Source organism: Trachymyrmex septentrionalis, unplaced genomic scaffold, assembly GCF_001594115.1.
Source record: "Trachymyrmex septentrionalis isolate Tsep2-gDNA-1 unplaced genomic scaffold, Tsep1.0 scaffold37, whole genome shotgun sequence".
Lineage (NCBI taxonomy): Eukaryota > Metazoa > Arthropoda > Insecta > Hymenoptera > Formicidae > Trachymyrmex > Trachymyrmex septentrionalis.
The window spans coordinates 864,116-876,094 of record NW_017305536.1 but is presented as its reverse complement, the minus strand read 5'-3'; the positions used below and the strand labels follow the sequence as shown (position 1 = coordinate 876,094).

Here is an 11,979-nt window from a genome sequence, read left to right as displayed (position 1 = left end):
TTCTCAAGCGGAACAACAAGTCATTAAAATGATCATTAAAAGTCATTTTTGATTTATTTTAACTTCATTTTAACATTATCGTGACTTGTTGTTCTATATTTGAATCAGCATACATGCATTATAAGAAAATATTTATTCAATTGTATACGAAATCTTGCATAAAATTTATGATCTGCATTTGTATGGAAATACTTACAAAAACAGATATAAAAGTATTGATTTTTCGTAAAATACTAGCAATACTGATTGTGCAATTAATTTTAAAATAGTATATATTAGCAAAACAATAACATTCTGATGAATTATCACGGAAAGAATTTTCTCTTAAAATATGATAGTCATGAGACAATATGGGAAATACAACAACATTATATTTCGAAGAATTTTTTACGTAAATCTCTCCCATTCACTAATAAAATTACAATAAAATATAAAATGAGTTCGATTAATTTTATTGAAGTGCATGGTAAAGTCCTTAAAGTATTGCACACCACAACTATTACATATTTTCAATTTTCAATTTTAAGAGAAAATTCTTTCCTTATCTGTTCTTATTATTAAATTATTGCGAAATGTTCGCCAATACCATTTATGATACCATTATTGTATATCAATTTATCTATTGGGGTAATTCAAGTACCCACATATTTTTCTGAATGTAATGCTACCGATCACCGATTGATTAATCGATTCGCAAAAGGGAATCCTCTGAGGAAGGAAATCGACTATAACGTCCGATCATAGTGATATGTACGTAAGACGCAAACCGGTTGGAGGCTGATTGGCGTACTTTCTTCGATACGTCTCTACGCCGGCTATGATCACCTCGCTTTCGAGGTCAATGTCTAGGCCTGGTGTGTAAACCTGAGATGCGACTGACTCCTCTTATATATGCTCCTCTTGTATATGCTACAACTTTCCTTGATGAGAATGACTGACGACGTTCGGAACGCAAAAATTTCTTGCCTCTCTACAACGTATGGTTTATGCAGATAATCGTGTGTAAAAAAAAAGCACATGGGACATTTCAATTTATTATTAATAATTTTAATTATTGTTTGAGGCTTAAAACAGAATCAGAAACGGTTCCGAGATGTCCAATACTTATTACATATTTGATATTTATCGTTATCGATACCCCAAGACTGGCTATTATAGCAGTACGATATCACGTTATCAATTATTACGATTTCATTATAGTTATTCTTTGTTGTAATAAAATAAAACATTTATCCCGCCTATATATAATATATATATAGTGAGACGACGAAGAGATGCAAGTTGCATATAATTGAACAAGGATCAACGAGCAACCCCCGAGTCCTTATTGATTGTATAGACACGTCAGTCTCGTAAATGCGAATCAGGTGTTTCTTTCCGTCGCGGTGATTTCTCCGTATCACGCAGAGCTGATATGTCCAATGTATCTGACAAATGAAGAAGCGAAAGTAAAATCCCTCAAACACGGTGAATGCCTTCGCACGCGATTTTACAGTGTTAATGGCGTAATACTCGAGCGATTGCGCCTGCCGAAGAATTCCTCGCGAATGGAAAGCGTATGCTTTTTGTCAAAGTTAAATGTAAAGGCGCGCCCTGTGTTTAAATTAAAAGGAAACGGGATTTCGAATTAAATCGGATTAAATTTCAAAAGGAAAAAAAGAACACGGTTCAAATTGGAGTAGAATCGCGGAGGAAAACGGCACTCCTATGATGCCGGCGGGTTCGTTAACCTAAACTCATAATGGGTGGATACAAGCCGTTTTGATCCATCTGCCAACTAAACTGCCTCAAATCGCGGTGTTGGTGATGCTTTCTACTGTCACATGTCATATGACTAAGTGTGCGATTGACCGCGTTTCAACGTCTCGTCGTCTCGTTAAATGTCGTAGGATGACGGGCCGCGCAAACTTCGCACCTCTTCCCGCGATTCGTTAAATAGCATATTAAACAAGAAAATTGTTTACGCGAATTACCGAATGCGACCTCAATCGACCGCTGCTCGTAATTCCTTTGTTCAAAATCGTCGATCATCGCGACGGGAAGTGCGTATTTTACTTACAAAATACCGCTTTACAATCATTGCTGAATGATTACTACATTTTAGCCTTTTGGTTGGCGACTTTGTAACTCATTTTACGTTTCGAAATAGCAGAATAAAAAAAGGAGTCAAGCGCGGAAATAAATGTACAGAGATAGTAAATTAAATAAGTAATTTATTAAAACGAAGAGTACATACATGTGTCAGCTCATTTTTGTGAGCCACCTTTCAAACGTAGATACAAGCAACAACCGAGCAGGCTAACGAGTCGTTATGTTGTGGAGAGTCATTTTCAGAATATTGTGTAACTCAGTTATTAACTGTATATACGCTTTAAAGATGATTAAAAAATAAGCCGAAACATGTAATGTATATCTTTGATTTTAATAAATTCGCTACATTTACTCATCTTATCTCGAGAAAAACAAGAAAGTCATGATAATGTCATATTGATCGAATTATGACCAAAAAAATGACATAAATTCGATATGATGTCAAATTGACATGAAAGTCAATTATTTTGACTTCTTCTCCTTCGAAGTTATTATTTTGACTTTGTTCTTCTTGAGATTAATTTCCGTGCTTGATTCTTACGCCTTTTTCTAATCTGTTGTTTTGAATGTCAAGAGTCTTCTTATTTTTATTTCATTCTATATTAATCAAATAGGAAACATAACTAGAGTTCGACCGAAATCTCGATTTCGATAAAAAAATCAGGATTTCGGTTTCGGCCAAAATGAAAAAAAAATTTCTAAACCGAAACTGTACAAGCAACGCGCTGGATGAACGTTCAAAAAACAACTGTTCGATTTTAATTATTAACTCGTTGATTAAACTTAAGACAATTTGAATATAAACTTTGATGTGATCGTAATAATAACTGTAATTTGATTTCTTTAAAAGTTAAGGCTGCAATATTATTATATTACTATAGTTAGATATTTTAATAAAATCTTGTTTTTTAAAGACTGCATAAAGTCACGATTTCTGAAAATCATACGGTCTCTGTAAAATTAATCCAAAAATGTCGATTTCGCGACTCCAGCCGAAAAAAATGTGACTCCGTTAGCTTCTCTCTCTTTTTTTAGTAAGATTTTTTTTTTTAGTAAGACTTATTATATATATTAATATATTTTTGCTTTCGTTTTCGAAATTGAATGGCAACCGAATATTCGTTTTCGATTTCGATCGGACTCTAAACGTACGCTACGGTAAGTAAAAATCTCGCGGATCTGCGAGAATTTTCGAATGTTCTGGGATATTGTTCATGCATGTTCTTTATAGAGCTCGTACGCAGCTATAATGAATTGATGGCCGAGATATTAAAAGTAAGACACATGAACAAATGACGAAAGGGGATATAAGTCGGTCGATAAAGCGTAAACCGTATAGCTAACGAGTGATTCACGAGCACATGACAAGTGACAAGTGTGGTATAGTCTTCATGTGCGGTTCAAACAACCGCTTAAAGTTTCGTGTTTCAGTTTAATTGGCACAAATTGAACTCGAAATTAACAAACATTTCGAAATCATTTTCACAATGTAACAAGAAAAGTATGCTTCGTCTTCGAGCAGACTTTCTGAATGAATATTGAATGTAATAGTTCAAAAGGTGATCAGTTTCAAAAGGATTAAAATATTTCAAATCTTTCATCAACCAGATCCAGCACGATTGCATGCATCTTATACGATTTCAGCAAAAATTATTGCAAAAATTATTATTAAAAAAATAGTTGCGTGTGTCATTTTACAACGATCCACGTTAGACAAGAAAATAGATACGCTATTTAAAATAAAAAATTACAGGTACATTGTCCTCTCTTTCTCTCTTTCTCCGAGCTTAGAACAAACAAGAGTCTTATTTGCTACGTTTAGATGATCTAGCATGAGATATCTAACGATTTCAAAACTTTTCTTGATATAATCTTTGCAATAGTCATCAATATTCGATTTTAATAACTGACATCTGTTTTGATCAATCGAATCAAAGCACCTTTTGACGCAAGTTGCACTTTACAACAAAGTGAAGATCTAAAGCCGGCTATCACACGGAAGTAGCATGTTTCACGAGAAATTAGCACGGCCGATAATCCGAGTATAATTTTTATTCTATAGTCACAGCAACAAAACCATCTGGCGTAGATCGTCTATCTCTTACCCAAGAATATCGTTTCCCGCTGATTTCTCCGGCGTGATTATAAAGACGATCACGCGTGACCCTCTATTTTGTGGCGACGACCCTCTCTGCCGGTGCCGCCGCGATTACGACGACCAGAAGAGAGTATCCCGTTGGGATGAGCGATAGCTCTCATTCAGAAGGGCCCGTTTATCGACGAAGTAACCACCAACACGCCGGTGATTTTAGTACAAAGCTCGCGGTGCAGCTCGTTGCTCAGGGATCGTTGTCCATGTCGACGATCCATACGCGAATACGGACACCATCACTCGCGAACACAGATACTCGGTGTCGCCTGGTGGTTCCTGGGCAAATCCACAGGGGCGGAATCGAAAGTAATGTGGCCGGCGGCGCGCGACGCGATCTATCGTTTCCGTTTCAAGCGATAATAATAATTAGCTTCCACGGGTCTCACCACTTTGCCTCTCGTCGTCGCGTTTTCACGCGCGTTGTCCTCGAAGATGGGAAAAAAACACTACGGAGCAACGCTCCCTGGCCATTCCTCCGATCGCGGAGGGTGCAGGCGCTGGCCTGCCGCCATCATAGAAATCAATACAACCCTACAACAGGAGAGAGCTTGCACCTCTGAGTACATACGGAATTCCCTCGAACGGGACACCCGTCTGCTCGCTTTGCACTGATTGCGAAAGACGAGCGAGGATGAGAAATTGTCTCATTTGCAATCCGCGAGTGGCATAATTCATTGGTGAGACATTGATTAAACATTGACATGCATTGGATCAATATTGCACCAATAAATTATGCTACTAGGGAAATCACGTGTTGGGAGATGAACTTAATCAATCGCAGCCGGCTAGATGATAATCAGAAGCCGGGCGGGCCAGGTTTTCTGTGTGTTCAGCAGAGGAAATTAATCAGCGCTTAGTGATTCTTCAATATATAATTAATATTGGTTTCCTACACTTAGATCCAGTGAAGAACTAAAGGCAAGAACCAATCATATTAAAGAATCATTAAACGCTAACTGATTAATTCTCTCTGTTGAACGCAGCCACTGATCTTCTTGTCTTTCATCTGTAGGAAGGTCCTGTAGAGATAAACCTTATTTTTTTCACTTCTTCGACCATGTTTTAATAGATCAAGCTAAGTCGCAGCGTCAAAATGTATTTGTCTGAAAAGAATAACGAGGACAACGGAAAATGGATGTATGACTTTCTATATGCTTTGTCTTTTTTTAACCGCATCACCTAGTGTCCGCTTTACTATTTACCGGTCCACCCACGTAGTGTAGATTCTTCCAACGGTAGAAGTTTGAGACACAAAGTACAGATTATATCCTTGGCAAAATTCTTTTCTCTTATACGTTAATGGTAATCATCGATAATTAAAAGTCACACCGCTGAAGTTAACTGGAGTTTGTCCAATTTTCTATTTCTTTTTAGTTTTGTCCTTAGAAAGAGTCCCTAAAAATTCTCGACTTACTTTAATCGTCTTCTATATCTCTACCCTTTTAAAGTTTAATGACTTCTCTTTTAACGCATGAACGAGTATATGAAATTGTAGTTTTAGATGACGGATTTTTTTAAGTCGATCGTTTGTTTAAACAATTATCTAAAAATGGGAGACTTCAGAACTTATATTCACGTTCGAAGATACACTCGAGCTATTTGCACTAAAAGAAAACATACAACTGACAAGGAAGAAATACAAAAAAAAAAAGCAAAAACATATTAGTCTAGTATGCTTTTATATATTCAATAAAAAAAAACACTTTAAAATATGAGTATTCGTTTCACGCGAAAAGAGAAGACATCATCAAGGAATCATCACAGAAAATGAATGCAAATACCTTTTTTTACACGGTACAGCTTATTTTGTTTTTGCAGACGAGTTTTGCATTTTGGAATTACTGTAATTCCGATCCAAAGTGCAAGATGTAAAAACAAAGTAAACTGTACTGCGTAAACAAAAGTATTTGCATTCATTTTCTGAGACGATTCCTTACCTTCTCTTTTCGCACGAAACGAAATATTGGGCCTCTGTCAAAGTGTTTTATGCTGAGTATATAAAAAAAAAAAAACGATGTATTCTCCCTAATTATCAAAATACAGCGATATTTTCGTTTTTATCAAATAAGCTCAAAGAAGATAATAGACGATCCGAGAAGAAAGGTTTTCTTCTTTATTTATCACATATTTTTATCCTCGCGCTCTTGTACAGATAATACACAATCGAAAATCAATCACGCAGCCTCCCGTCTCTTCGACTCCTCGGCGGAATCTGAAAGCATCGCCTCCCTCCGCCCATCCTGTCGCTACGCCCTTGAAGAAGAGAGATGAGCGAAGGAGGAACAGGAGGCCTCATCGAGGCCGACGATCGAGGTCGGGTTTTAGACCCGTGTGTCGTCTAAATGGACGGTACCGTTGCTCAGGGCTAGGAGGAAAGGGAAGCACACGCGTGTTAACCGTGGCGAACCGCAATCTCGCGTTTCCTCCTCGTTCATTTGCGAAGCCTGCATCGGTACCTGCTATATCCATAGCCCGAACCAGACACCTATACTGACCCACTCTCACTCTCACCTTTCTCTTTCCCTCCTATCTCCCTTTAGATTTTCTCCTCACAGCAGTGGCTCTGTCTTCTCGCATTTGCCGAAATGATAAGGCGTGAACGTACACACACACACACACACACACACACGCGCGCGCGCGCGCGCGCGCACATACCTCTTGTCTCTCGAATCTCTTCTCCGCAGAACTATTTTCGTGTGCAAATACACGAATCGTTGCAAAATCGACGTTTCGTACAATGCGTAACGCAACAATACGCGTTTATTCGCGTTGCTTGCAATTTTTGCAGTCAGCGCCTTTGCTTTTTCTCTCTCCAATATATACGATTTATATACTGAATATATAATTTGCCTCGTTGTAAATGTAAAAATTTTTGAGGATTTTAAGCAACGCGAGCAGAATGACAATTAAATCTTCGGGATAAAACGCGCGAGAAATGCGCGAACGGAAGAAGAACGGCACATTTAAATTTGCAGCTGCAAACATTTTAAAAAAAATGTAAACTGTTGATACATCTCATTAGCGAACCGATGTTAAAAAAATAGTATGTTACACGATAAAAATTCCTCACGCGCGAATATATGTGTAACTTCGACCGCGTAATGCAAATAGTGCATCTACGCAGAAACAGTAAATCGTTACGCAATTCACGACGATTAATTGCAACAAGCACAAAAGCGGATGACGATATCTGTAATTGGATTAGATTGCGACATTAAATGATCGATAATTGACTAATTACTGTGCCGCCCTGCACAGTGCAAGAGATGCCGAAGACGTCGTTATCAGTTGACAATGCGTTCGATTGAAATGAAGCGCGCGCTCCCAGTAGTTTTACTTCACCTATGGTGGAATTCTCTCCCGGAAGTATGTTCCTCGAGGTAAACGACTTCGTGCTCCTTTAAAAGCCATTTTCATTACGCACAGTGTTTTGCTTTGCCGCGGAGTCTTTTGTCGCTTTATACGCGAAAATTAGGCGAAGAAAAATCGCACGCAGCAATTTTTCATCCGAGTCGCGGAAGGCAAAAATATCTCGATCAGTTTCTTTCCCAGACGAGTCCAAAATTGGGGCGTACAGAGACGTTTTAAAGACATTTTTGCGAGAACCGACTCTAAAAAGACGTTCGAAAGACGTTTTATCGCTCCGATTCTAAAATCTAAACTTTGTGTTGTCTGGGGGTTTCTTAACATATATATTTCTAGAAAGGAACAAGTATTTCTAGAAAGAAAAAAGTTGTAGGCTGAAGCGAGCCGCTGTTTCCTAGACTCTGCCAGATAGAAAAATTTCAATTTAACGCGGTCTATGAAAAATCATTACGATTAATGCTGATGTACATATATTTATGTTAATGTTGACGTTTATTTATTTGTTTGTTCTTACTTCTTAATTTTAATGATGTGCGCTTAAGGGCAATTTTTTGCATACTTGGCGTGAAAAGAAGAAACGAGCTTTTTAAATATGCCTTCTTTTGCTTCTCCGTAAACAGAGGCACGATATCAACTTGCTAACAACTTTTCTCTCGCGCGATCAAATAAGTTATCTAACCGAAAAAATAAATAATAGTGTTTTCGACCGGTGCATGTTAAATCTTATAGGATTAAAGTATTCTCCCTCGTTTAATATAATGAGAATTTCCGATGAGTCAGTAACCAAAGATATAATACAATACAAATAAAACAACAAGTGTTAAACAAACTGCATTAACAATGAACAGATAAAACAGAAAAGAACTTTAATGATGATGAAAGACGGAATTTTTCTCGCAGCTTGCTCAGCGATGTCAACAATTGCTCTATGACGTCGAGGCTAATTCTGCCAGAACATTATGTTAAAGGTAATGTGCGGCTTACCAGGACAAGACGCTTGCATTTACGTTTCTTGTACGAATAATGAGCTATATATAATAAAATTCTTTGCAGAAATTAGACCGCCGTCGGATGCACCTGTAGTGGTAAACTTCAACATTTTAGTGGTTGACATTAATTCTATCAACGTTGAAGACATGGACTTTCGGTAAATTAAAGCGATAAACTTCTTTTAAGTTATACTCTCAAGAATGAATTAAATATAATGTATAACTCCCTATACTTAATAATATTTAACTCTTATATATAACATTTTATTACAATTAAAAACTTAATCTTTTGAGTTGTATCACTTCTGAAAAGTAAGAGAATATGTATAAAAAGATATGAGATACGTTTAATTTAAATTAATTAATGGGATACATTTCATTTAAGTTAAAATAGATGTTCAAAATCTGGATGTAAAAGATTATAAAATTACAATTGTGTGTATCTTTATTAGTGTAGACATGTTCGTCAGTCAAAGTTGGATAGAATCTCGACTGAATATGCCTGAAGATATTTTCGAGGAAGACGACGATTATGTCATACTTCCCCTGGAATTTTTCGATAATCTTTGGCAACCGGATCCATATTTTTTAAATTCAAAAGTTTCCGGTAAGCCATATTTGTCTTCGTGTTAAATTGGGCGGTATTCATAATCCGTTCTTATTTCAAGTCTGTACTTAAGTAATGTCTTAATAAGACATTAATATGGTCCCTCTTGGTTCGTGGCTTCTTAAGACTGTACTTAAGACGGTCTTAAATATAAGATCTGACTATGAATATATATATATATATACCGGCCATTGTTATGTATTAATAATTTTTCAGAGATTGCGACTTTAAATCATAAATTCTCGTTGGTCACGTTATACCGGAATAAAACTATTAAATATTCTGCCCGAATTAACGCTATCGTTGCCTGTCAAATGGAATTTCAATTGTACCCGATGGATATTCAAATCTGTCCAATTTACATAGAAAGCTGTAAGTAAAGCTCAAAAGCCATAGCACATAAAAAAATTTAAGATGTAAACGGTAAGCGAATCGATCAATCACGATAGAGATGACCATAATGTAAGCAGTAACAAATCCAACATGTTGATTTGTCTCCCTGCTTAAGTCTTACGTCTTAGTTTTTGCATGTGTGAAGATCTTAAAACTTAAAATACAAATGCAAATGCGAGTTCCAAAAACAATATAATATATAAACATATACTGTTTTATAAAATTATTATTTTTAAAACATATGACAGCAGATAAAAGAAAAGAAGCATTATATATTCTTGAATAAATTTCGGTAAATTTATCCACTTGTTACACACACAAATCCGAATTATTTGTTACAGTTTCCTACAATAGAAAAAAGTTGCGTTTAAAGTGGGGCACGGGCGGTGTTACGGTAAATCCTGAATTGAAGCTTTTGCAATACGATATTGGGAAGCCCGCAGTATCTGAAGAAATTATAGATTATATGCTCGAGAAAAATGGTTATGTTAAAATTTAATATATTTATACAAATTTAATCTGAAAGTTAATTAAGAGTTTATTTAAATCCCTTTGTCCGATGTTTATAATCATTGAACCATGATTACAAATTATGCATTATATTATATTAAATCAAATCCATAAAATCTAAAAAAAACATACATAACAAACTCTAATTATAGAATGAAAGATCACATGTGGAATAAAGAAAAATCCTAATTAATAATTTGATAATTATCTCGCAGGAAATTTCTCCCGGTTGGTAGTCTTCTTTCGCTTCGAGAGGCAGATCGGCCACCACTTGATACAAACGTTCACACCGTCAACTCTGGTCGTGATGCTTTCCTGGTTCAGCTTCTGGTTGGACTTGGATGCAATTCCTGGTCGAGTGGCTCTTCTGGTGACGAGTATGCTTACATTGGTAACGATGTTCACCGGTCTTAAAAGCGATATTCCGCCAGTGGCGTATATCAAGGTAAGTTTGCAAATGTAAGTACTCCAAACTTTCTGCATACCTCCTTATATACTTGTTATCATACTATGTATAATAGTATATTGCTTCATATTGACATAATTTATTTTTCCTAATATAAAAATATACACGTTTGCTTACGCAGGCTTTAGACGTGTGGATGGCTGGCTGTATGATGTTTGTGTTCGCAGCCTTAGGAGAATTTGTTGTAGTCAAAGTGCTCGACTTGCGACACATTAAAGATGATTCGCAAAGTTTCACGGATTCTCGCTCGGTTCGTATCGAAACCTAAATATTGCTCGTAACAATCTTATTCATAATTTTAAAAGGCTGTTAAATTGTATTTTATCCATTAAATACGATTATTCATTTTTAGCGATTAATGGCGATGGTGAAGAGACAGAGCATTTGGAATGAAGAATTCGTTTATGCAACCAAACCGAAGAAGCGTACCAATCATCTACTGCCAATTCTACGGCTGGATCCCGAATGCCAGATAGTACAAATGAGTAAAACACGTTCTCAAAAAATAGATTTCTACAGCAGAATTATGTTTCCTATACTCTTCTTACTTTTCATCGTTCTATATTGGCCAATAGTATATTGCTCAAAAGTGTAATAAAATAATACGAATTTTGTGGAATCAGTATTAGCATTCCGTATATAATCAGCATTTTTCATATTTAAAATTTGTGAATAAGTCATTGTCGTTGCGTCGACTAGAAGTTCGAAATATATCTTTATTTATATGATAAAGAAATAAATTTTTTTTACAATCGTTTATTTTTATAAAATACTTTCATATTTACACTATTGTATAATTATGTTTCAAAACTTACTGCTAGTACTGAAAATCTGTAATTTACGTGCACTAGAGGTTTTTAGTACTAGCAGTAAATTTTGAAACACAGCCTGTATTAAAACTATTATTATTATTATTATTAAAAAATCATCGTCCTACAAAGATTTAAATAAAGCTTAATCCGTATCCATTTCTTCTATGGGAAAATCAGATTCATCATCTATCTTAATCGTAGAAAGCTTCGACATTTTTCTAGATTTTAAATCTCCTATCCTCAGTATATAGTTTATCGTATATTGATTAAAATCGCATCTGTAAAACCGTTTCGAATTATTTCCATGTTTATAACATGTATATACAGTGAAGGAGATGTAATAACACTTACATTTTACTAAGATCATCGTATTTCTTTTGCATATTCTTTTGCAGCATTAACAGTACTGGCATCTGAAGCGCAGTATTAATCCGAGACCCATATTTAGTCAAGATTATTTCTACCCATAAAAGATAGAAATGTATATGCCTCGTTGATTCGAATTCGGATGCTATAAACTTCAATAATTTCTCGATATAAACATCTGACATATTCGTCGTCGTTAACTCAACTAAACAGCCAGAAATCAAACA

General features: G+C 35.9%; 3 protein-coding genes across 3 annotated transcripts in view; 1 reads left to right on the top strand and 2 right to left on the bottom strand.

The window, feature by feature from the left end:
* The window catches only part of LOC108750834 (elongation of very long chain fatty acids protein 4-like), a 24,726-nt gene extending 19,967 nt beyond the window's left edge, over window positions 1-4,759 (bottom strand). Inside the window, exon 1 of the mRNA XM_018490633.1 lies at window positions 4,197-4,759. The gene's annotated coding sequence lies outside the window, so the exon portion shown is untranslated. The remainder of the gene's footprint in view (window positions 1-4,196) is intronic.
* A 3,749-nt stretch (window positions 4,760-8,508) lies between these two features.
* Window positions 8,509-11,214, top strand: LOC108750428 (glycine receptor subunit alphaZ1). The gene is made up of 8 exons (XM_018489854.1): window positions 8,509-8,577; window positions 8,663-8,756; window positions 9,051-9,205; window positions 9,422-9,577; window positions 9,940-10,080; window positions 10,324-10,553; window positions 10,696-10,824; window positions 10,927-11,214. Exons 1-8 carry the CDS (start codon window positions 8,538-8,540, stop codon window positions 11,167-11,169), a joined length of 1,188 nt encoding a protein of 395 aa, XP_018345356.1. The 5' UTR covers window positions 8,509-8,537; the 3' UTR covers window positions 11,170-11,214.
* A 252-nt stretch (window positions 11,215-11,466) lies between these two features.
* The window catches only part of LOC108750429 (periodic tryptophan protein 2 homolog), a 4,676-nt gene continuing 4,163 nt past the window's right edge, over window positions 11,467-11,979 (bottom strand). Inside the window, exons 14-15 of the mRNA XM_018489855.1 lie at window positions 11,738-11,971; window positions 11,467-11,664 (exon numbers count right to left, since the gene is read on the bottom strand). Coding sequence (XP_018345357.1) covers window positions 11,529-11,664; window positions 11,738-11,971 — 370 coding nt within the window. The 3' untranslated portion in view covers window positions 11,467-11,528. The remainder of the gene's footprint in view (window positions 11,665-11,737; window positions 11,972-11,979) is intronic.

Excerpts from the sequence above, each read along its gene's own strand:
- LOC108750428 (XM_018489854.1), top strand. The coding sequence starts at position 8,538 with ATGACGTCGAGGCTAATTCTGCCAGAACATTATGTTAAAG. Across the intron at positions 9,206-9,421 it reads TTTAAATTCAAAAGTTTCCG|AGATTGCGACTTTAAATCAT; the intron begins GTAAGCCATATT and ends ATAATTTTTCAG. Across the intron at positions 10,825-10,926 it reads GTTTCACGGATTCTCGCTCG|CGATTAATGGCGATGGTGAA; the intron begins GTTCGTATCGAA and ends ATTCATTTTTAG.